This window comes from Lygodium microphyllum, chromosome 18, assembly GCF_053477565.2.
Source record: "Lygodium microphyllum isolate KBCC chromosome 18, Lygodium_microphyllum_v1.1.10, whole genome shotgun sequence".
In the NCBI taxonomy this organism is placed as follows: domain Eukaryota; kingdom Viridiplantae; phylum Streptophyta; class Polypodiopsida; order Schizaeales; family Lygodiaceae; genus Lygodium; species Lygodium microphyllum.
In genome coordinates this window covers 81,822,954-81,848,651 of record NC_141152.1, presented here as the reverse complement: position 1 = coordinate 81,848,651, position 25,698 = coordinate 81,822,954, and the positions used below count along the sequence as shown (strand labels likewise).

General features: G+C 39.0%; 1 protein-coding gene and 1 long non-coding RNA gene across 3 annotated transcripts; one reads left to right on the top strand and one right to left on the bottom strand.

Annotated features, from left to right (window-relative positions):
- Window positions 1-5,296: 5,296 nt before the first annotated feature.
- LOC148021082 (uncharacterized) lies at window positions 5,297-18,899 on the top strand. Of its 2 annotated transcripts, none has more exons than XM_087698934.1 (7): window positions 5,297-6,306; window positions 11,639-11,698; window positions 11,970-12,220; window positions 12,385-12,643; window positions 17,616-17,795; window positions 17,879-18,034; window positions 18,219-18,899. In XM_087698934.1, exons 1-7 carry the CDS (start codon window positions 6,250-6,252, stop codon window positions 18,390-18,392), a joined length of 1,137 nt encoding a protein of 378 aa, XP_087555060.1. In that variant the 5' UTR covers window positions 5,297-6,249; the 3' UTR covers window positions 18,393-18,899. The 2 variants fall into 2 exon arrangements, with proteins under 2 accessions (XP_087555060.1, XP_087555061.1); XM_087698935.1 differs by lacking the exon at window positions 5,297-6,306 and adding an exon at window positions 6,406-6,543.
- LOC148021081 (uncharacterized) lies at window positions 15,820-22,758 on the bottom strand. Its single transcript, XR_015694665.1, has 4 exons — window positions 22,455-22,758; window positions 16,850-16,966; window positions 16,690-16,749; window positions 15,820-16,264 (listed from the first exon to the last, which is right to left on the bottom strand). It is a non-coding gene; the product is annotated as an uncharacterized LOC148021081 (long non-coding RNA).
- Window positions 22,759-25,698: the final 2,940 nt, after the last annotated feature.

Sequence of the window (25,698 nt, the reverse complement as noted above, 5' to 3'; positions counted from 1 at the left end):
AAGTGTGATCAACTTGGACAACTCAATAACTTTTAGAATCCATTTTTCAAAACAGAGATTCTTGTGAAAAGTTTAGAGCTATGCCATATTGCTTCATTAAAATTCTACAATGAAAAGGTCAAGCTTTGAAGGTTAGGCTTGTAAAAATTATAAGGTGAGGGTTGAAGTTATGAAAGTTGAGGTCCCATTACAACTCAAAAATAAGATACATGCTGCTCCAATGTTATGGTTTTCCAGAATTATGATGCTAATTGCGAGCAATAAGCTATACAAGTACTTAGAGGTAGCTTCAACACGCATAAAGCTTTCATGTCTTATGTTACTTGGGGTTGAACAACATTTTGCTTCGAGAATGCGGATCCACTTCAATATGCTTGGTCTAAAAGGAAGCACTATAAGATGTTATAGCTCCATTGTTGTATCTCATCCTCACTTTTTCTTCAACCTCTTTTAACAACTTCTTTTATAATTTATGGATATTCTTAGTTTCAAGAGAATTTTTATGTACTTGACTCTAGTGTCTACACCATATTCTAAGTAAACACATGGTGAAGTTGACGTTTTGAAGTTACACTTGTCACATGGACTAAACATGCGGTGTAGTTGATGTTTTGAAGTTACACTTGTCACATTGGCTATGTGATCAAATAATCATTTGTCTTGCTATATATATATATAGAGAGAGAGAGAGAGTGTGTGTGTGTGTGTGATAATGATGTCATGTGCACAAGAGGTGACGCCTCTAAGGCTTTAAATATGAAAGGAAGTACATAAAAGTAGGAAAATAGTGAAAATTTAAGAGAATTCAATATACTAGGAGGTAAGCTAGAATAAGAATTCAATGAACTAGGAGGTAGGCTAGAATAAGATCTCTTCATGTGAGAGCATTAGATGTAAGATGATGTAAATTTACAAGTGAGCTCTTTAATTTATTTTTAAAGAACAAAAATTTCAAAGACTTACAAGAGGATCCAAGAATCTCAAAATTTCATCTCATAATGACCCCAATTGAGCATGGAAGCAGTAAGTTATGAATTTGTATTAGTTTCAACTAAAGTTGGATGTCTTTATAATATTGGCTTAAAGTCTAATAAGTCAAATAAATAGCTTTATACAAATCATGACATGTTGATTGGACTCAAAAGAAACTTGTTTAATAGTGTAACCACAATAAAGTTCAACTTTAAAATCTAATTAAGTGTATCACTATAGGAGTAATATCTTTATTTTCAAACGTTGGCATGCTTGTACCAAATTTTATTTAATTAATGTATCAATCATCCTTGTAATCAATAGACACATTGCAACAATGTTTATGATTATTGCACTCTTATTTTAATTAAGATGGGGCTATTATCCTTCCAAATACACATGTGCTTTTATAAAGAGCATGTACAAGCTGTGCTAAACATGATTGGCATGGGTGGTTAATTGTAAGATCATTGAAGTATGGGACTAGGGTTTGGAGATCTGGAACCATGACATGCACATATCAATCAGTTGCGCAAGTCATGGTGGTGGAAGTGCATCTTTGGACTTTGACAAGTTCAAGGGGTACCCTCTAAAAGCTAAGTGTAGCTTGTGTGGCATATTCTTTTAGGCTTACGATTCTAGATGTGCAAACAAGGATTTACTATTAAAGGTAGCATGCACAAGTCAATCAACTTACATGTAACCTCTCTCTTAAACTTCTAAAATGATGCGCATCATTGTGTTTGCACTCTTTCAAAAGCACCCTCTTCTCCAAGTCTTCATTAATGTTATAGATAAGGTATTGAAGCACGAGTAGGTGAACATGTTATTCTCTCTTCTTCTTTTGCCTTCTCTTTTACAATGTTGTTGAACCAGAATATGGGTATATTTTAATGTTTCCAACTATAGAGATAGAAATTAATTGTCTGCTAAGTAGATCGTGGTGTTTAACATGGTAGTATTTCTTGCCATCTCATGATAGGCTTCATAGACCCTCTTTGAGAGGAACCCTGAGTGTGTGAGAGGCATTATGATGCTAATGAACCTGGCTCACTAGAGACTTGTGACCATTAAGCTTGCAAGTCATTGCTTCTCCACATAAAGATAGGCACACATTGCAACTATAAGCTTACAAATCATGTTTCACTTGCTCATAGCTCTATTTTGGTTCTATTGTGGAGACACATTTAAAAAACATATTGTGGACAATCATTAACATTTTAATCTCTATTAAATAGATAAGACTTTGTGGTGGTCATGTTGGATTTAGGATTGTAGTGATGTACGTACACAACTTGGAGAAGAAGAAGCTTGAGAACACATAACACAGAGTATTGAGAAGTATCAAAATAACAGATTTAGAAGACAAAGTGAATGGGTGTATGTGCGCACGCACGCACACACGCACGCGCGTGCACGCACGCATGCACGCACGCACGCACACACGCACGCACACACACACACAGAGTCAGGAGAAAAATTCCTCCTAGCGAGGGAAAAAAGTACTCAATTGTCCTAAGTGTATTTACACATATCACTATCAAGATTGAAGATATGGTAATAAATCCTATTTAGGAGTGATATGATGACCAAGAGCTACTATAACAAATTCTCTTTTATCACCCTTCAAGAAATGAAGGGTATTTCGATGCTAGATTCCAATGCCATTGGGAAAGTTTTTGGTATTATCCTCAATGTATGCATCAGAATATAAATTAAATAGCACACTCATATACTTGTTCGTATATATTGGCATACATATTAACGAGCATTCTTCGACGCACATTTAAATGAAGGAAAAAAAATTACCATAGCAAATCTTAGTAGTGATAAAAAACATCTACAACCAAAAGTTTCTCTTCTCTACGGATTTTCTACTTGCCATTGTTGTAGGTGAGTGTATAGACGCTGCTCTGCTCTTTTGCATGTAAGGGGAGGGTGGGGGAGGAAATGAATTTTTTGTTTATGAAAAAGGAATATTTACAAAACTCTCTTTCTTTTCTCTTATATTTAGGACAAAATTATATACATATATATAAACCTCTTTTTTCTTACAAAATTAGGCTTGATACATCAATGCAATTGATTTTAAGATTACACATGCCCTAGAGTATATACAATTTGAGTAAGATTGCATGTGGGTAATGGGATCATGAGATGTTAGATTTCAAGCTTCTAATCAAGCATGTATCAAGTATGTGGTCTATTTGTTATATTAATTTTCTTGTTAAAGTATATATTGGAAGAGTAAAATTAAATAGTATGAAGGGCTTAATATTAAAGATAGAAAGTCAATAGGATAGTAGATTAGTAGGATAGTTAGTACATTAGGTATATTGTTTAGTAGATTAGTAGAGTAAGGTTATTATTTGGTAGACTAGTTCACCATGCTTGTAGAGCGATGTGACCATGTGGTAACAATAAATATTTATTAGGGCTTTTTGTTTGCCGCTTGAAATTCCTCATGTCAGTTACTTAGGCATCTTCCATATTTTTTCTTAAACCATAATGTAACAACTTTACAATCATTCCTTGTGTCGATTTCTTAAGCATCTTCCATATTTTTTATTCAACCATAATGTTAACATCTTTACAATCATACTCATCGATTAGTTTCTTAGGCATCTTCCATATTTTTTCTTCAACCATAATGTTAACATCTTTACAATCATACTCATCAATCCCTTTCCTCATTATTCATACTAATTGGCCCTTCACACTGCTGGCGTTATTTTGCAGCTCATTAGGCTACGCCTCGCTCACTTTGCATTTTGTGAGAAAAGGGGAGTGGTGCGATTGCTCCCCTTTGCTCTCAAAAATCAATCAGACAACACATTTCACGCACAACAAACGATACACTCCATCCATAATGATGTAGGCTTTTTGAGCTATTTGAAGATACAACATTAATTCTTAGATATTGAATGTAGGTTTTATCTTAATTATTGTAAAATTTTTGAAAAATGCATCTTCAATGCATAGTATTGGCCACTCATTGTTAATCATGCTTTGTGAAAAAATGCATGATTGTGAAGTTGGTTGCGCTATGGTAGCTCCTTTGCTACAAATTTTTGCAATTATATGTACAAGCATATGGGATTTGATATATGTATTTTGTATTATTGGTTGCTCTCCAATTGTAGATGGTTTAGGTGTCATACCTTCATAAACAAAAGGTTTAGGTCTTGCTTTCGATTTGACCTCTGCGTCAACATATTTTGATTTAGCAAAAGGAGGATTATGCTAAACTTGTTCATCAATAGTGCAATCAAAAAGGTGTTGAACCTTCCATTCATCTCCTTTTGGATCAAAAGGCCTGTTAGTCTCAATTTCAAGCGCATCCCCTAAATGCATCTTCTGTTCTAGTGCTTTAAACATTGCCATATTTATTTAATTATCATAGAAAAGAATCAACAAGATTATTTAAAGAGTTTATATAACTATTTTTTTGACATTAAGAGAAAGCTAGGGGAGTGAATGAAATTTTTTGCTTCTTCAATATCCATGTTAGAATTACTACCATTACTTTATATAGACTAGCTTGAATATGTCATCACATCTTTTACCCTTGGGATTTGATTAGATCACTTATTTGTAACATTTACTTGTCAAAAACCTTAGGTCACAAAAATTTCTATGTGAATTGGGCCTTAAGTCCATTACGCGCTTGGACAATGGACACAAAAACTTTGTAATCCTCTGTTTGCTCTGTGAAGTTCATATTGTTTGCCTCTCCTTCACGTATATTTGGATGGGTTGATGGTAAAGATGCAACGTTTCACTCATATCCCTCATAGATGACGGATTGCGCTTGGAAAGGTTAGATTGGGAGTGAAAATGGGTTGAATTGTTATCGAGTTCGCTACACATGGTAGTTAACCTTTTCACCAAATAAATGCAAGATAAAGTGAGCGATTCGAGCACCAAAGGCAAAATTCATTGCCACGTGTCACTATTCAACCCTTCCTTGGTTCAACACTATATCTTCCCACAGTTTTCTAAGATGCCATTCCCACGTTAGTAAAGGTTAACCACTATTAACCTTTTCGGCAGCTCGGTTCATCACGTGCGAACCGTATCCGGATGTTGCAAGTTTAACTCTGCAAGTAGAGCTCCTCATTGGTAAATGTAGGTTTTGGCCCCTGGCCCCTGCCCAAGTGAGCGAGGCCTGCAAGCCGCCCAAAAATGTGGTGGGCCCAGAGGAAATGCGTATAGCTACATCAAATGTGGTCTCATCAGGGCGAATCTGAAACAATTATTTTCTTTCTCAAACGTGCATTGGCTGCATTTTCACTCGTCTAAAGCTGGGCGGAGGGGGTGTGAAACCTTCGTTAGGTTATCAAAATTTCGTGTTACAAATGTCTGCTGGCTCTGGGCTATGGCAGCTGCCGCCCATTGCAACCGAGAGTTCTTGGCTATCTGAGAGAGAGAGAGAGAGAGAGAGAGAGAGAGAGAGGGAGACTCACACACCCACACACCCCGGGGCCCTGCGGTGAGAGAGAGAAAGCAGGGGGTCGATCATCGTGCCGCTTCTTGCCTTTGAGCCTCCATCACGGACCACGGTTCATCCCTTCTTGGTGAACAAACAACACCCCCCCCCCTCTCTCTCTCTCTCTCACATCACGGGATTTGGACACATCTCACCGCCCCCAGCACGCACACACACACACACACACACACACACACTCTCTCTCTCTCTCTCTCTCTCTCTCTCACATCTGCGGGACATCTGCACGGCCGGTAAAGCGAGACAGATTGTCCTCCCCCAACTGTTTTTTTATTTCCTCTCTTTCCTCGTTGCCACGGTTTTATCAGCATTCGAGCAGCGTATTTTTTTGTGGCAATTCGAGCTGCTATTAGCCAAGACGCTGCTGCGTAAATCTAAAACTTTCCCCTCTTTCTCTTTTGGTGGTGCCGCATCACAGCGATCTTTGCCCTCTCTTGGTAGTGCCGCATCACAGTGATTTCTCCCCTCTCTCTCTCTCTCGATAGTGCCGTATCACAGCAGTGATTTTCCCCTTCTCTCTCCCCTGCTGCAGTCCCACATTATACAGTGCCCTGCCTTCTCCCCTGTTGTAGTGTCACATCATACAGCCATATTATAGAGTGTTCGGCCTTGTTTTATGTCCCTTTCTCAATTGCGGAAGGTAATTGCAAAACAGCGCACTCTGTTTCTGTGTCTCTCTCCACAATGTTCCCTCCCTCTCTCTAGCTGTGTGTCGACTCACAGAATCGCGTGCCCACATGTGCTCTTTGTGAAACTTCACATCTGGTGCCATGACAGCATCCCTTCCGTTCCTTGATGAATATGCTCCTGCCAATCCTCTTCCAAAGGTACCCTTCTTGTCCCCCTACATTTTTAACTTTAAATTGTAATACGATCAAATTTGTACATCTGTGCACTTCTGCTTGAGTTATACATTGAACATAATTACGCCATTTCAATCTAATAGAGCCACTTTAGGGAGACCTTGGCTCTTGAAAACGGGTGTATGAAGGAACCTTTGGAGCCAAGTCTAGGAGCTCTGTAATAGCAATGGATTTTGGCATCTTCATGCTTTGCTCATTGAGGTGGGGATACTTTTGATGTCAGTCTGAAATCAGTGGACTGAGAGGGCTCTATGCCTCTGAGAGCTTACACTGCGAGGGATGTGTGCATATCATGGCTGTACAGGAATCATTTCTGAGTGCATTTATTTTCTAAGCAGGAGCCATAATCATTGCTGGCCGACCTGCATTAATAGCCTATCAAATGCTGGCTGCCTTGTTTATTGTTTTTAATTACGATACTGTTGTTGTTGGTCTGAAATCAGTGGACTATGAGGGCTCTATGACTCTGGAGTCTGAGAGCTCATACTAGAAGGATGTCTTCAGTGTTTGTACACCATCTTTTCTGTACAGTATTTTAACACATTCGGAATTGAACAGTAGTTTGGATTCTCTTTATGACCAACATATCACTTTGAAGTGAAAGCTGAATTCATGCTCAGATGGGGACCAGATCAGTAGTCTTGTGGGCTTGCCAAAAAGCTGTTGGCAGGGATGTCTGCTGCGTTTAGATGTGCAATGAAGGGGTGGAGATTTCTTCTGACTGGGATCCAGAAGAGTGTGAACTTTGAAAGGGGTATGATGAAGAATAGATTAGTGGAGGCAATGGAAACTCTTTTATCAATTTAAGAAGGTAGAAAAGGCAGCACATAATCTTGTGGGATGTGGTGCTAAGGATACTTGTTTGGGGTAATGATGCCTGCAATCTGCGTATTAGTTAAAGTGACAGTATTCGCACACCTATACATTGTAGGTGGCGAGCGTCCATGACTGTCATTTCATTCTTTATTTTTTCAGTGACATTTGAATAAGGGAAGGCCAATCACACATTGTGACTGTTGGAGTTCCTATATCTTGTGTCTCTTGCTCTCGCTCTCTTGCTTCTTTCACCATAGCTCTTGCTTTTGCTCGCGAGCTTCTACTCAGGGTTCACTCCTTTCAATTGGTATTAGAGCTAAGATCAAGAAGCTCTTCCCTTCATTTTATTTTAGCTTGGACTTGAAAGCTTCAACTCTTTTTCAATGGCAGCCATGGCTTCTTTCATTCGAGTTGAGCTTTGATCTTTCGCTTCTTCTAGCTTGTGTGGGTTTCTTCCAAGCCCTTGAGCACCTTGAAGTGCTTTCCCACACTCATTTCCATAAGCAAACACAATAGTAGGATTTGCAACAACAACGTAAATTGCACCTGCTTTGCTGTTGCTCCATCTATCGAGTGGATATCTTCTCTTGCTTGTGGTACTTGATCCTGGCCTTGGGCATTAATTTGGCATTGTACTCACACTTTTGGGCATGAGTTTGGGCATTATTTGAGGCTTTCGATATCAGCCATTGTCTCACTATTTATAATAGTTTGTTGTAACACACATAGGAACAGCCATTACTTTGTTGTTTGAGTTTCACTGATGCTTATACACCTATGTTGATGCTGGGATGCTTGGTATTGTTAGCAGTCATGTTTGCCATGCCTAGTCATCTCGTACTTGTGAGCCTCAGTCTGAGTCAGACGAGGACTTTAGGAGCTCTGACCTGTCTATCACTTGTTTTGACGGAGGAGGTAGCTCATTTTAGATTACTCAGTTTATTGCATTTCAGTGTATTTTCTCCTCCAGACGGGATTTTATGTGCATTTCTTAGGGCAACTTCTGCATTTTTCAACCTCCTCACATGTCAGGCATTGTCTACTCTTTTCAGGATTTTTGGAGCATTTTTGGCATTTTTACCAACTTTAAATGCTGGTCGAACATATTTTTGGCCCCAAATTTCAGGTAGACCAGTTTTTGGGATTTTTGGCTATTTATAGCCATTTTCCACTTGGCAGTCAGTTAGATTATCTTCTTTCCTCCTTCCTTGGCAAGTGCACACTCTGACTCTGTCATCTTCCTTCGTCTTCAGTGTTGCCATCATCATCAGTCTGATCTGGTGCCCTCATTGATGTTGTGAGTTGCGTGCAAAGATTGATCAGTCCTCCTTCTGTATTTAGCATTTGTTCCTTGTTCAATGCAGGTTTCTTTTCTTTTTCTCTTGTAGATTGTCTCTCTTCCTCTGTGTTCGAGTTTCTTCTTCTGTTGCACACTCTCACAAATACATCTTGAGATGTTTTTTGGATAGGTTTGAACTTTCTTTGATCAGTTTGAAGCTGAGTTCTTTTTTACATACATAGTGGGCAACAAGTATTTAACTTGAAAGCCTTATGCATTGAAGGCTTATATATTTCTCGGGTATGACATATATTTATGTGCATACTTGGCATTGATGTATGGGCTTGGACATGTCTATGGTGACATTTGAGGCTTTGTTTTGAGCTACATTGGATGCTTTGGCACTTTGGTCTTATGCTTCAGATATCTTCGTCATTGACCTTACAGGCTTGAAGAATATATTGGGTTTTTATGCTCTTGGCTTAGAGATAATTCTGGATGTGGGTCTAAGACCCTTGACCTTTGAACGAAAATTGTCATCTATTGATCTGGTTGTAGGCAAAATGTACAAAATCTATTCTTTTTAGACAAGAAGTGTCAGAATTGTCATTGTGAGGGTGTGAGTGTACCGTTCCCTTTTTCCTTTAAAGAAAGAGATTGACCAATGGCATTAGAATCTGGTTCATGCTTAGGATCAATCAAGAAAGGTGAAATTGGGTCTAAATGTGAAGGTGATTTCTTCCCACTCCTTGTCTCCTTCAAAGGAGGTGACTCATCAGCACAAAATGGGGATTCATGTATTTGAGCAACCGAGGAGAGTGGTATGGTGTACGGAGGGGGATTCCCCACACAACAAGACTAGAGAACAAAGAGTAACGCACTTGTGTGTGTAAGGCATAGTTTAAAGGGTGGCATTTCCGCTAATGATGTACCAATGTGTAGAGTGGTATGCTTTTGAGTGTCTAGTGATGATTGAAAAAGTTACTGATGTGCATCAAAGACAAGGTGCACTAAGATTGGATAATCTATTGTAGGTCTAAAGTAAGGATCTAGATTGAAATAAGAGGAGCCTAAATGTGAAGTGAATGTGGGAGGGAAGGGCGAGAAAAGTAAAGGTGAGTGGGAAGCACCAAACTCTTACTCAAATGAAAGAGGATGAAGAATTACCTTGTGGAACATCTTTGAATATAGAGTTTTCTTTAAAACCATATAGGTGCCAATCTAGGTCTCCATGGTGACTTGCAATTGGTTCTCATATAACAAAAGAAGAAGTATAGATAAAATCAAACTCACATAAAAATGGATTGTATGAACTTGCTAGTAGGTTTGATTGTGAAGAGTTTCAACTTTTGGCTGTCCCTTCAATGGATAATCTTTCCTCAACTGAGAGGTGATTAGTCTCGTTAGCAGAGTGCTCCAACTAAGATGCATCTTGTGGAGTATGAGGCGAAGAAGAGTTGGGCCTCGGTGAGTGATCCCTACAAGAAAGGTTAGTAGGAGTGTTGTCCTCCAAATCAAGACCATAATGCCTTCTCATGGCCTCCATTGAAGGAGTAGCTAGAGAAAGCATTGGAGGATTTGAAGATGGAGTTGTTTGAGCCGTTGGGAATTAGGCATGTGTCGTTTGTGTATCTTGCACAAAACCAAGCTCTCCATGATAGCCACAAGATACTCTTTAAAAGAGCACCGGCTTTGATACCATGTGAAGATATGCTAGGTTTTGCATAGAGAAAACACAGAATGTATGAACACAGTTGAAACATAAATGCAAAAACGCAAACACAAACGCTGAAGAAAGAGAACTCTGAAATGAATGAATGAGAGAATGCATAGAATACTCAAGGGCAGAGCTGTTCAACAGCTGGTGGCTTCCGTGGAAGTAGGATAAGGGAGGTGTTGATGTGTGTTATCCAACGGAGATGGATCTTGAGTGAATTAACCATTGGTTAGAGTAGAGCTGTCCAACAGCTGGTGGCTCTCGTGGGAGTAGGATAAGGGAAGTGTTGATGTGTGTCATCCAACGGAGATGGATCTTGAATGCATTAACCATTGGTTAGAGTAGAGGCTGATGAAGAAAAGTGTTGAAAACACAAAAACGTCTTGTTGTAAATGCAAATGCAAATCAAGCCAATGCTGGAAATGGAAGGGCAACAGGTTGGAAACCAGAATGCAGCAGTCTCTGGGGCTGGAATATACAGCAATTTAACTACTTGAAGATGATGGCACCTACTCACCAACAATATTGGGAGGCTAGGCGACAGCTATAGACCATGTAGCATTGGTCGTTGGGGGCTGGACAACTATAGACCATGTAGCATTGGTCGTTGGGGGCTGGAATATACAGCAATTTAACTACTTGAAGATGATGGCACCTACTCACCAACAATATTGGGAGGCTAGGCGACAGCTATAGACCATGTAGCATTGGTCGTTGGGGGCTGGACAACTAGTGGAAGAGGGCTACTGGCCGAAACTTGCAAGACAAGGATGCGAAATCTACACAAAAGGATGGGCTGAATGGTGGGCAGCCTGTCTATTTTAGATGTAGAAGGATCCTCCCAAATTAAGGTTTTGCTTATGGGATACACACTCTCTAGGACTGTGCATTGTTTTGGGGTTGTTCTAAAGAGCTAATCAGTTTGTAATGCATTTTTAGCTCAAGGTGAGGAAGAGCAGCTTCTATGAGTAGGGCAGGAACCTTGTGAACAGCAGATGAAAATCAAATTATGGATTAACCTAAGTAGCCCGAACTTTACTAAATGCGATGGCAGATGGAAAAACCAGAAGTTCACCTGGGATGCTTCAATCATCAAAAACACAGGTTAAGCCACATTGTACATGGGAGAGCAGAAAGACAGCTGTTGCTGAGTGCTCCAACTCTTTCCAGATATAAGATAAGCAAAAGTGTAACCTCTCTTGATGTTTTATATGCACATTGTTAGAATGCTTAGTTTAATCACATTGTTTTACATAAATAATATCATTGTTCTGTAAGACAGTCCCACAAATATTCTCTTGTTCTTGCTTGCATGCAGAGTATTTTGTTATTTAACAAACAAAGCAGCATGTCAAGGAACAGAATTAATTTTCCATTAAAGCCAAGTATTCTAAGCAATAGAGGGTGGAGGATGCTCTTCGTAATTTGGATTTGATTGTGTTAATACTGAAACTGTTCTTAACATGTGGTGATCCTTGCTACAGATGGCATTGTTGAAATCAAACCAGTTGGTAGTGGTGGACTTGTGTTTGGCTCCCAGTAAGGTATGCCCACGTAGTGAATCTGTAAATGTGACTCTACACTGCTCGGATTAATAAGTATATGAAACATTGATTCCTTTTTGACGAGAGGACTGCTCAATAATAGCAGAAAGCTACTGAGCTATCATACATTGGTGTTTAAAAAATCAGAACGTAGACCTTTGTACACCTTTGTATATGTGGTTTACATTAATCTCACTTCATATTAGTTAGACTTCTTGCTTCACACATTTCAAGTTTGTGAAGTGCTCATATACTTGCATTGTTCATGCAGGATCTTCTTGTGGGGAAATCACTGAGGAAGGAAAACTTCACATGGAAACTTCTCATGCTAGTCATGATATGTTTATGTGGGATTTCTATGTGTTTCATAAATGCAGGTCAACGAAGCTTGTTATTCTTACACCCTATCAAGCCAAGAAATCACATGCTAAAAGCAGTAGCCAGCTTTCAATGCTCCATGACATTAAGGATATCAACAGAAAATTTTGAGCAGCATTATCCTCAGCCTCTTACATACAACAGGTGGTTTAACTGCTATTTCTACTATCTGCACTCACTTTACTAACATTCTGTAGTCAGTACCAAGAAAGATGTAGTTTGCAAACCTATTGCTATGTGCTTGCATTATTTTGCCATCAGCAATGAGGAGACATACATGCACTAATTTTGTGCTTTTGAAATGACAGGAAGGAATGTACATGTACACCTGTGCATTTTTTTGTTATTCTATCGATGCAAAGATCTGGAAGTGGCTGGTTTGAAACACTTCTCAATAACCATCCAAACATTAGCTCACATGGAGAGGTATTTGCCGGGAGACAAAAACATGATAACTTCTCGGTCATTCTAAGAAGACTCAACAAAGTGTACAATTTGGATTATGTGAGCAGTGCCATTAAGGATGAATGCACAGCGGCTGTAGGTTTTAAATGGATGCTGAATCAGGTTTGTCCATGCTCATGACCGAGTTAAAATAATGGAACAATGTAATTCAGTAGACAGCTTGTTTAAGGTTGTTATAAAAAGACTGTCTTGTGTGCATACATTACAGAAGCACATGAGCTTTTTGAGCTGACAAATTAGCAATAATGCACTCTACATTGTCCATCAAGTGATCTGACAATTCAAGAAGGGGGATACATACCAGATTTTTTTTTGTGGAACTTCATAGATCGTAGATTTTTCTAAGGGCCTTTTGAGGTGGAGTCACAGACCATAGAGAGGCAGCCTAGAGACTTCTTGGGGAGTAGAGTACTAACTTTGGTGGATCTCTATTAGAGATGGTGTTCTTAGCTTCTACTCGACATCTGACCATTGATATGTTTGGTGGCTCTCTTATGATCTTAGAAGCTGTGTTAGTAATATATATTTGCATCTGTCAGGGTTATTTTCTCAAAGTGTGAACACATGTGAACATGCCTTTGACACAAAGGGGGAGAGAGAGCTGTTATGCAGGATGATGCTTTCTTACCAGAGATTCCGGAGATGAGGGTATTGAAGATTCAAAAAGTATTGTCTACACTTAATACGTATAGACAATGGACTAGGGGTCAATAACCATCTGACCATCAACATTCTGCAATGTCACCATATTCTCCCAAGCAAAGGATGCATGCAAACCACGAAAGAATTTGTGGGACTGATAAGAGTTATCTTGCAGCCTCTTTGTCAAGGCATTCAGCTTTACTTGGTCATAAGAGCATAGCTGAAAGTGCTTAACAAGCTCAACCAAGTATCCAAACAATGGAGCCAGGAAACCATCATCCGAAGACTCAAGCAAACAAGAAATGGACCAAGGCCAACAATTCCTCCGTAACATGCATGGACTATCTACAAAGCAAAGCATTGCGAATCCCATATTGCCTAGCAACCCTCTCCACATTTTGAATCAGCTGTTCAAAGGAGGCATTGCCCGCACATGGAAGGTCAAGCAAAACCTTGCTAAGTAGTTGTCCCATGTAACCATTGAGGAATTATAGTGTAAGGAAGGTTGCCCAAAAATTGTGCAAAGGGGCTCACACTCTAAGCATGTCAAATAGCAGAGGAAAGTGATCAAATAGAGCATATTGATTCGAGGAAGACACCTTTTGATCAAATTGCCCATGCTTGTTCAATATTTTATACGTGGATTAGGGATTAGTTTTCTCTTGACATTTGCACTATTTTGGAGGTTGAGATTCGTGAGGATGAGGTTGTGAATGTCTTATTGCACTTGCCCAGGGATAAAAGCCCGTTGGGGCAGTCTCATGAATGAATTTTACGAGACTTATGCTACTCAAGTGGTGAAGCCTTTGACAGCTATGTATTAGGAGGCTTGGGCTATTGGAATCATGCGTTCATCTTGGAAAGAAGGGGTTGTCAAGTCGACCCCCAAGTCCCTTCCCCTTCGATGCTCTTGGCGATTGATTTTCTTGATGGGTACTACGTACAAGATATTCTTGAAGGTGTTGGCTAATCGCCTTCATGAACATCACTCTATTGTTGTGCATTCCCATTAGTATGGGTTTATCAAGGGCTTGACATGCAAATTTAGGCCTTTTGTTGAAAATGCCATGTGTTATGTAGCATGCAAAGATTGTCTCTCAATGCTCATCTTGAGAGTTGGCTAGCATTTAATAGGTGTTGAAGACCCCATCAACAAATGGGATTGGTTTGGATCTTGTTCAACAACACATATGTTCCACAATGTACAAGGAAGAACATAGCCAGGCAACTGCAACATGGGTACCGATGCCAAATTCTCAAGATCATTATTCATAGATCAAAGAATAGACAATCCATAATTTCAAATCATGCTCAAGTTCCTATGGAGGCAAATAGTTAGCCACTCTCTTGAGAGGTCACAAAGCACATTCATGCCAAGTGTTGGTTGGAGGAGATGTAGTCAAGAGGATAGCTTGGTGCGTCTTCAACAAGTTGAAACTTTATTGGGTCCATGAAATGTTTAGATTTTGTGAGAAAATTTGACCAGCAATGGAGGAGAGAGAAACGAGATTGTGACAATGGCGAGTTGCAGCAAGTGAGTTGAGTGTACTTGTTGAATTGAAAGATAGAGTGAAAGTACAACACTAGTTTAGGTCATAGGTTGACCTAATTAACCTTTCACCACTAACTAGAGTTAGGCGAACTTACTCTAGTTCCTAGTGTCACTACTTTAATGTCTAAAGATAGTAGGTACACACATTACATTTGTCATTGATTCTTGAATAAGTGTCTATACCACACAAAATACATTGGGCATTGCCCAAAATTGCGAAATTCTTACACCCCCCTGTAGTGCCAATGTCATGAAGTACAAAGATGATCAATCACCAAAGGGCAATGTTGGGGGTAAAGGTGCTTGTGCCTAACTGCTAGTGTATTCATTAGACTAGTAGTACCCGCACACCTGTACACTGCAGGTGGCGGGCACCCATTAGTGCCACTTTATTCTTTATTCTTTTAGTGACATTTGAATAAGGGAAGGCCGAACACACATCCTGACTATTGGAGTTCCCACATCCTACGTCTCTTGCTTTCGCTCTCTTGCTCCTTCCACCATAGCTCTTACTTCCACTCACGTGCTTCTACTTAGGGCTTTTCCCTTCAACTAGTATTAGAGCCATTGCACTTGAGAGCTTCCTCGGCATTCTTCTTAGCTCGTGACGAATACCTATAGTAGTTCACTCATGGCAGCCATGGCTTTAACTTGAAGAGGTAACATTGATGCTTCTCTTCTTCTTGGCCTTCTTGCACTTGTATCCAATGATTGCCAAGTAGTATTAGGGCTCATTCACCCCTACACTACTTGGCAATCATTGGCCACCTTCCCAGCAATGCAAAGGATTGGTAGCCTTGCTAGATGGCTATCCCATATCAGCTTTGGGCTGATTTTTTACATATTGATGTACTTTACCCTTTCCTTTATACTTAGAGAGCATGGCTACATCACTTGAATGCATAGCAATATTTTTCTAAGTCTGTACCTCCTGTAATAAGAGGCCGTCCAACTCCAGAAATGTAAGGGGCTGTTCCCCCCCCCCCCCCAAAAAAAAAAAAAAAAGACAAATTCCACGAGGTGTGGAATCCAAGATAAGACTTTGGAAGTGAATTGAGAGTGATATTCACCATTTTTGCACCCAAAATAATCTCATCAATATTCAACAGCTGCTCATGTAATTCCTAGAAGTTTATGAGGTAATCAGTCATGTTATCACCCTCATCCATATCATTAGCTAGTTCTCGTTGCAAATAAGAGATTTTGGCTTCATTCCCAGTCGCAAACATGCTTTGCAAGATATTCCAACTTGCTTTAGTGGTCCTGCATGACCAAATATGAGATATAATAGCTCTCTTGAATGATTGCAGAGCAGTTGTCTGCTGTCCTCTAGCACCACACTGAGGTGTTTGAGGTGCAAGCTCTCTCAGTCTTTGCAAATCACCCATGACAGTCCCAAAGATCCTTCGCGAGAAGTAGATTGTGCACCATAAAACTCCATAGGGGATAGTTGGTGCCATCTAACTTATCCTTTTGATTGAGGACTCCCGAAGTGTTGCTGTGATCCTTGGTGTCTTGATTTGACTTTGCTGCAAATTAGTGCACAAATTCAGTAGGCAGACACTTCCAAGCTTGAAGTGTGAAATGTACTCTTTCGAGAACCAAAATTCCAACATAGGATACCAATGCAAGTACAAAACTGTCAAACTCCTCAAAAAGTGTGCCCAATATGCAGTTTACAGCAATTTAGTGCTGTACCACTACATGTGCCTTGAAATGCATGCCAAATATTAAGTTCAGCAACTTAATGCTGAAAATTCCTAAATTTTATTGCAATTTTCCAAATTGTACAAATATATCTGCCTAATCTGACATGAACAGCAAGATAATGCTATTGCAGCACCTGTTTCCTGTCTTCAAATGTGTGCCAAGCGAAAACCCCAAATTTCTCCAAAGAAATTTTAAGAAATTGAAGAAATTAAACTAACAGCCTGAAAATATGATGAAATGTCACCTTGGGATGGGTGCAGGCACTAATTAGCAACCTCGATTCTCCTTGGGATGCATTTCAAACCTAGAAATGGCAAAAGCCTCAAAAAGGTCAAAGATACTGATAAATTTCTTTGAATCAGTTGTCAACTTGAACTCCAAGAGAAAGGTGTAGGATGGCCCACTTGGAGGAATGAATTGAAGTGAGAGTGGTCTCAAAGTGATTGAGAGTTATGGGATTTCACTCCCATGTGTGTTCCTCGTAGAGATGAAGGATCTTTAGCTCTTGGGGCACCTATGCTCTGATATGTCATACCATGTAAAGAAAGCGTAAGGAAACCCTGTAACATGCATTGATAGTGAATGAAGTCAAAAACATAGAGAACGGAAGAATGATGAATGATCAGAATGGGATGAAGAAATGCCCACTATTGACTCTATTTATAGAGGAGTTTTAGTGCATTAAAAAAATAAAGCCATTTATTTTTGGTAATCAGCATTAGTAGCCTTTTGTAGCTGTTTAAGGAGGTATAATTAGGGATTAAAGCACAATAATTTAGGATTAGTGCAAAGTCTAATTCTAGTGGCTCAGTAAAACCCTTAGAGCCTCATGAGGTAAATTTCCATGTATGGATCAAGTGAGGTGTTTGCAGATGTCCATGTATGCATGCATGCACAGACTGTTCTGGACTATTCATACAGAGTGCATTGCTATTCCTGCTTTCACTTAACTATGCCGTCTTATTATTGCCAGAATCAGCTGCTTTCTTGTTCTTCAAAAATTTTCAGATATTCTTGCTTGCTCCATCAAAGTTAAGGGTTTCAGGAAGTAATTCTAATATTATTAAAAAACAGTGTAAACTGGGGCATAATTTAATCTTACTACATATTCACCGACATAGTAGACTTGAAAAGGCAAAATTTTGGTTGAATGGTTGGGTGTGGTCTTAGGGTGTGATGGAATACAACAGGGAGATTGTTTCATATTTCAAGCAAAAGGGCGTGTCTGTAATCTTTTTGTTAAGGCGGAACATTCTAAGGAGGCTTGTTTCAATTCTCGCAAATGCATATGATCGAGAGACCAAGCAGCTCAATGGAACTCATAAATCACATGTGCATTCCGAACAAGAGGTATTGTTGGCAACCTCTTATTTTAATATGTCCAGACACAGTTTGGCAGTTTAACTAGTTAGTCATATCATTTTCTGCTACAGGCCAACACTTTGGCTTCGTTCAAACCGATCATCAACCACAGATATCTGCCTACGAACTTGCGACGTATTATGGAAGTAACTCAAGATGCTTTGCTTCTGTTTAACAGCACTCGACATACCATTGTGTATTATGAAGACCTAGTTAAAAATAAGGAGGTGAGATCTTCAGCAACCTCTCTTTATGCCTGCTATCTTTTAAACATCAACCTACTGCCACACTTATTGCGTCTTTGCAATACATGTTTGAAAAAAACATGCAGAACTTTGGGAAAATCTCTTTATCCCTGCCATGCTTTAAGTGTAAACAACTGCCACACTTATTAGCTTTTTTTGTATCCAGAGATTGTACGAGGTGCAGCAATTTTTGGGTGTTCCTCAAATCAAACTGGAGAGCCAGCAAGTGAAGATTCATACAAGAGACTTGTCAGATCAAATTGAGAACTGGGATTTAGTTTACAAAACACTTAATGGGACAGACTTTGAGGAATTTTTGACACAAAAAGACTACAGATAAAACACCTTAGCATTCTTGTGCTCTCTCTATCAGAAGATTGGTGGCAATGCATCTGGAATGAAATTGAGAGCATTTGATTCTTAAAAGAAAGGCTTGAAAACAGTAGTTGTGACCTGGGCAGAAGGGTATGAAAGCTGGGCAAGTTTCTGAAGAAGGGTATGAAAGCTGCTTCCTTTGGGATTTGTCAATTGATCATGACAGCTAGTTGTCTCAAGCTAGATGCCTCATTTCTGATGAAGAATATGGAAACTGTTTACTCATGTATGATAGGTGCCCTTAGTCACCATGCTTGTAAATGCTGGTGTAGCCTAATGGTCCACAGTTTTGGGAAAATATTGGTTGACCCAAATGGTCACGGATGTACATCTCCCAGCCCCTTTAACACCCTTATTTTCCCTTGAGAAGGATCCAACTGAATACTGCATGGTCTTTCGTTGATCATCAACTTCTCATGTAACACGATCAATTCTCATGATCATTTAATACTAAGTAGACCTTAAGAGCTTTTTTTGTTGTGTTGATATATTGCAAAGACTTGAGGACTATTATCTGCTGTTCAGTCAGATGCATTTTGTTACAAATAGCAGCTTCTTATTTTAGTTGCTTTGATACAACTAGGTTGATTCTGGATTGGAAGCCTCATAAAAGCAATCTTCTCATCTAAATGTGGCCAAGACTTCAATATTTTCCACTTGATCTGCGCGCTTTTGGTTGGTCACTGAGTTACTATTCTGTACATATAGCCACGGTTACAGTTCCTGATCTGTTGCCATTTTAATCTAGAAATTGACACAAAATTGAATGAATATTTCCTTTCAGTTCGAGCTATGTTTGACATTCACGGAATATTTGATGATGTAACATTAAGCCATAAGTACATGCATCATGATAAAAACGGTGGGGATAGCAGAGAGCGAAAGCATAAGAGCTTATGTAGTGCTGACCCTGGAACATTTGAGTAAATCAGTCAAAATGCACGATGTTTTTTGGCATTGGCTTATCCTTTTTTTTCCTGGGTAATGCAAAATATATTAGTGGTAATTTGTATAACCCTGACATGTCGGGAATGCTTAGCTCACTAAAGAGCTTTGAAGTTTCTTCACAGCAGCTTTATCAAAGCTCCAAACACCACCAAGTGTGTCCAGAACACTGCCAATTTAACAAAATTGTCCGTAGGATTGACTCTAATCCAAGGAACTAATCTGAAGCCTCGAAAGTCTGGCCTCCCAAACAGTCAGAATTACCAAAGCTCTGATGATAATTTGCTAGGGCTTAAAGTCTTACTTAAATGAGCTATTCAGAACCACCTTCCAGAGGACAAAATCAAATTTGTGGCTAGGAGTTGCTACCCACTGTTTGAAAGGTACTAAAGTGAAAGCTATCTATTATCATCTCCTTGAAGCTTAATAATTGCTTTCGAAACGGGAACACCAAATTTTCCTCTAGATGCAGTGCAAATGCATTAGCTATCTCATCCAAAGGCTTCCAATCCATCTTAGAACTCCCACATATCAATCCGTTTAACCAGTCCTTTATGATGCATTCTAAGTGAATTTTTGGCTTGAGTTTCACAATAGAGACACGATCTTTGTATGCCATAGCATTGGGCCATATGGACATGTTTAAAGCAGCATCACCTTTAATAGAATCTCTGAGCCAGTTGGTGTCGGAGATGACACATTCCCAAGTGTTAACCATTGCATTTGTTATATTAGAATCGTACAGTTTGAATATCAATCAATCTGTCTACCCAATGCACATTCGATGATCTTTAGCCATTTACAATTAAACTCATTAGCTCTTTGATACAGATCTGGTAACCCAATACTAGCAACTTTTGAGGTTTTTGATTGGTGCTAACTAATTGCATGCCAAGTTTTGTTGCCATCTGAACTCCAAATGAAGTTACACAAGGTTTTCTCAATCTCATCCCATGCTGACTGAGAAAAGGGGAAGATGCCACAAAAACAATCATCGATTGCAGTATGTGTTTAACAATTTTCAGCTTATCAGCCACTGAATCTTTGTTTCATAATAATTCCAAGACCTAAAGGACAACCTGGATATCTAATGATTTTTCCAGGGACGACATCTTTTGGATTAAACCAATCCAGCATTGTAGATTTTTATTGTAAGTTTCCAAAAGTAACTTTGGATCTAGAAACATAGCTTAATTCTTTAAAGACTTGAACCAATCGGTTAATATTCTTGGATGAGGTTAGCATTGTTATCTGCAAACGTTTGAGAGCTCAATACATAGCCATCATGACATGGAAACCCTTTGATCACTTGCTTGGAGAGTAATAAATCAATAATTTGAAGCAGGGTGATCGACACCAACACAAAAACTGGAGGAGCAAGAAGACAACCCTGCCTACCAGATTAAGGTCAAAAGGCTCCTAAAGATACCCATTATTACTAGAAGCATTAGAGAATAAGGCATTCACCATATCATAGAAAACAGATCCAAATTCAGATGTAGCTGATATCAAGAGGATAAAATCCCATCTACCACTATCATAAGCTTTATTGAAATCAGAGTTTGATCATCACAAACTTTCTGTCCAAAAGCAGAGCATAATCAATACATAAGACCATATTGAGGATTACCTTCTAAAATTTTCTCCCATACACAGATCCAAATTAAATTTTTGAATAATATCTGGCATGATAAACTTAATTCTCATAGTTAATGCCTTAGCAATGACTTTGTCAGGAAATATGAGCAAAGTAATAGGTTTCCAATCCTTGCACACCAACCTTCTCAGGGTTTTGGGGACTAGCTTAATTACTCCACATTAGTTGTAGTTGAGAGTGACTAGCTTAATTACTCCACATTAGTTGTAGTTGAGAGTGACTAGCTTAATTACTCCACATTAGTCGTAGCTGAGAGTTTACCTGTTTTCTGACCTCATTAAGCATTCTCACAAGATAAGTTTTCCCAATTTACGATTGTAGAAATGCAATAGGCAATCAATCTACTTTTGTGCCATTTTTTTCTCATCTCAAAAATGACATATTTAAGTTCTTCAGTAAAAAGTCTTCCCAAAATGGCAACCTTCTATCTTGAAATAGAGCAAGGGAGTCGAGACACTTACTAAGAAGTAAAATGCCTTCTCGAAATAGTCCTCGTCTACATCTGATTGAGAACCAACAATACGAGTGAAGAATTTATTGGTTGGAAGTCACATTGATTTCCCTGATATCATAGTGCATGGTGTCATCACCCAATACCTGGGTGATAGATTCCTGTATTTTCTTCGTTTTGACCGCTTTGAAGTAGGTAATTTGGTAATTGGAGGCGAATCCCCATATCCTTTAGCCATTGTATACTAGAGAGCACTCCAAGGCCTTAAGAGTTTTCATGCTTCTCCAAATAATGTTCAACTTCTTGTAGTTCTCTAACCATAATCTCATCATCATGAGAGTCATGTAGAAGAACAATAAGAGCATTCGCCTAGAACTACAATAAGAGCATCCTGATGTTGAGCAGCGTGCGGAACCATATCCATTGTTCTTTTGGCCGCTTGGTCCCTAGCATATTTGTTACTCACTTTGACTACTGCATCAATCTTTTCATCCCATCTGGAAATAGGATCATCAAATACGCAGTTGCTGGGTCCAAACCAACACAATTAAGGACTTACATGCATTACGAGATTAAGAAAGAAGTATCAAGGGGCGGGATGCCTTAATTAATAGGGGCAATTGATAGCAGCAAAAATTCTTGTAAGAATGTCGGCTTGAAATCCGAGGGAAATCCATTAATGTACCAGTAGAAGCATAAAAGAAATCAGTTCTAGTTGATACGTGCATACAAGAAATCAATTCTAGTTGCTCTCCAAGTATCATCTCAGAATCTAGATAAAGCGTAGCCCTCATCGAAGGATGCTAGATCAATAGTTCACAGCTGGCCCTCAAAGAGTTTCCATGCATGTAGTTTCATCACTGTTCAACTCCTATATGCGGATGATCATCTGAAGATTCTATCGTATGCTATATTGAATCAACATCGGAACAGTTTCTTTTCTTCCAAGTTCCTGCAGAACAGAAAGACTGTACCTCTATCCTCAGAGCTCTCACCACGATTTTTGTTCTGATCCTTCATCGCAAGAGGTTGGGTGGCCTTTGCTTATCTCCTTCCTCCTCTGTAGCTTTAGTTCGAGAATTGCTGGTCTTCGCTTCATTGCCTCTTCTCTCAATCGGAGCAGCCCCACCAACCTACTTGATTCCTTTCTTCGAGCGATCCTTTGCAAAATGCCCAGATTCAGGGCAGACACAACAGTCACCAGGAAAAGGGGCACATTTGACTTCGCAAATAATCTCACATTCTCAATTTCCAAAACCTTGGAAGGTTTAACTCTTCTCTTCCATTAAAAAGGAAAGGCATTCTGGCTTCTCTACGATTTGTTAGTAGTGGGGATATATATATAACTTTTCCCAAAACGGGGGAATATAAACAACTTTTCCCAAAGCCCTTGCAATAGTTCTGATCTCAGCTTCATAGAGCAAATGCATCCTAGAAAGGGAGCTGGAACCGAACACTTGGAAAGCAATACATCCTTTGGAGAGAGAGTAGTAGACCATGGTAGGGTGTGCATTAGAGAAAGGCACTATAAAATCAACAAGGGGATTCATCTTTAGAAGGAACTTTTTCTAAGAAGTGCATGAAGATACCGATTAAACCAACATCATAGTAATGAGCACAAAGAGAGGGTTGAGTTTTGCACATCAGTGTCTGTGTCTCGTGTTTCTGTTATGGTCAAACACTTTGTGTTTCCTTAGTGCAAACCCTAGTAGTTTCTTCGCAAAAACCTGAATCTGGTACATAAAGAACTTTGGCGGATGAAGCCCATCTACCTGACAAAAGAGAAATAGTCCCCTCTCCACAAATTGGTATGGAAGAGTTGTTACCAATGGTGAAGGAACCCTCTTTGGAATTTAAATCTTGAAGCTAATCCTGTCGTCGCGGTAGATCACATGTGAAGAGGCTCTTGTATCTCGGCTCTTGCAGCCCATCATTGTTGGCTTGTCTTTCAAATGGATGTCAAGTTTGCCTTTCTGAACAGTGTCCTAGAGGAGGAGATTTATGTTTCACAGGCATCTTTGAGCCTTTAAGCTATTGGACTACAATGTGAGAAGGTTAGTTGGTGAGTTCACTACATTTTGAAGCTAGATTCGCATCCTTGCTTTCTAGGGTTAGAGAAAAGGATGTATGGTTAGAGTTCGGACTGTTGAGATGATCAATTGAGAGTTAGTCGACCAAGGTGTGTTGTAGCTTTTGAAAGAATATAATCTCGTACAAATAAGAGATTCCATATTAGCTTCATGCAAGCTCCTTATTTTCACTAAAAGAGTTACAAGATGAAGCTTATGCTTGCATAATTTGAAAGTAAGTTCTCTTACATGCTTTGTGGCAACAAGTGTTGTTTATCTTAGCTTTTGTCTAGTATGATAGTCTAATCTTCTATCAGATTCAATACTCCTATTCCCTCTCCTATCTTGTGCTAGCATTTCCCTATATACTCTCATCCTAAAGTTCGAAAGCTTGGATATATCTTTGCAATGAGCATAAGAGAAGTTTATGAATGGTCAACCATTATTTGAAATATGTGGACAATCAATGTGATGAAAGCAACCATATATTTGGAAGCATGTATTTCCATAATCTAGATTTGCCTAAGTAAAAGGCTCTGAAAACAAAAGTTTGCCACTACATTGATCATCTAATAAAGATTTCACATTGATACTCTTCTTTCACCTCAATTATGTGACTTCATAAACCGTAGCATAATAAGTTTAAAATTACCAATGAATTTTCATTATCTTCACTGTCATTTAGAGACGAGGCCAATGGATCACCCTTAGTTGAATTTTCAACCCTTGTGGAGACCATGAACTTGCTGAGAGATGTTTGCTTTGGATCATGCACCATACCCTTTTGAGAACGTCCATGCAATCCTATAAGCAATGGCTTGGATTTTTCTTCCTCCTTTAAAAATTCCTTTGTGTGCAAGATTCATTTGTATGTTATGTCAAAATTGTATATAGAGTAGACCTTGGAGGACACAAATGTAGTCATGTGTCATCATACTTGCACCTTACACGAGCAAAATTCTTGTCACTTTTTCATTGCATGCTCTTCTTGAAATTGCTATAACTTGATATTAGTGGAGCCCCTGTACATTTTGGCACAATATTTCAAATCTAAAGGAAAATAACTATACTATCCGAAGAAACCTCAACCAATGACTGCTTAGCTTGATGTCATCGAAGGGAATGCCAATTGTTGGCATGCATTGATGAATCCTCAATGTGCGCAACATAGTTCCTGCTCCTGACAGATCATCTTGCTACCTTTTGGCACTAGAATTAAGAGCTACATCTATAATGTTCTTTAGTTGCTTTGGTAAAGAGGTTGCACCAAACAAGTATTTTTCCTATGTTGAGCATGCCACCTCCTCTCTTCACTTTGTGTTCCATAGGGCTAGCTTCTCCTTTGATATAGACATTGGTGCTAACTCCCTAATATCTTCATGCATTTTAGGTGCATTCCCTAGTAGTGTGTGACGAAGATGCAAGTTTTTCTTGGGATCCCAAGCTCATTAGTTACTATGTGCGAATGCCCTTACTGTTGCAACATAGTATCCATAGCTATACATGCATGATTGCAAAAGTTGACAAAAGATATATCACTACTATTGAAATGAGTGATATTTTCTCTTTGGTGCTACATGACATAGCCTCTATCAAGCAAATGCAGAGTGCTTTGGTAATGTTCACGACTATCTCCACAAATCCCCAACTCTCTATAATAAAGAAAAACAAGTGTATAAGCATGACACCCAAAGGTCAACTTATTAATTATAAATTAAGTTACATCACTTGAATATAAACTTATGATATATGATCTTTGATTAAAAAATATAATTATATGATATCAAGTTTGAGTTAAATTGATATTATATATATGCTCAATTGGATTAAATAATTATATGATATCATTTAGATGTTGGAAATGTAACATAAATTCAACAAGTCATTACCATGGAAGCACAACTATGCAAGAATATTGTTACATTAAAAAAATACATAAATTAGGACATTTTTTGGTTGAATACACAACCTAAATGCCCATGCCTAACAATTAGCGTATCATGACATTATATTACCTAATATACAAACCAATGGCCATCACTTATTTATTCATGTGTAACTCATCAAGACACTATCTAGCCGAATTTATGACCAAGTGCCCATCCATATCCAAGGGAAAAGGGAGGGTGTCACAATCAAAATGGCACCT

Bases quoted from the DNA above. Each gene is read 5' to 3' on its own strand.
- LOC148021082 (XM_087698934.1), top strand. From the start codon at position 6,250: ATGACAGCATCCCTTCCGTTCCTTGATGAATATGCTCCTGCCAATCCT. The intron at 11,699-11,969 runs GTATGCCCACGT...TTGTTCATGCAG, and splicing joins TGTGTTTGGCTCCCAGTAAG to GATCTTCTTGTGGGGAAATC. The intron at 17,796-17,878 runs GTATTGTTGGCA...TTTCTGCTACAG, and splicing joins ATGTGCATTCCGAACAAGAG to GCCAACACTTTGGCTTCGTT.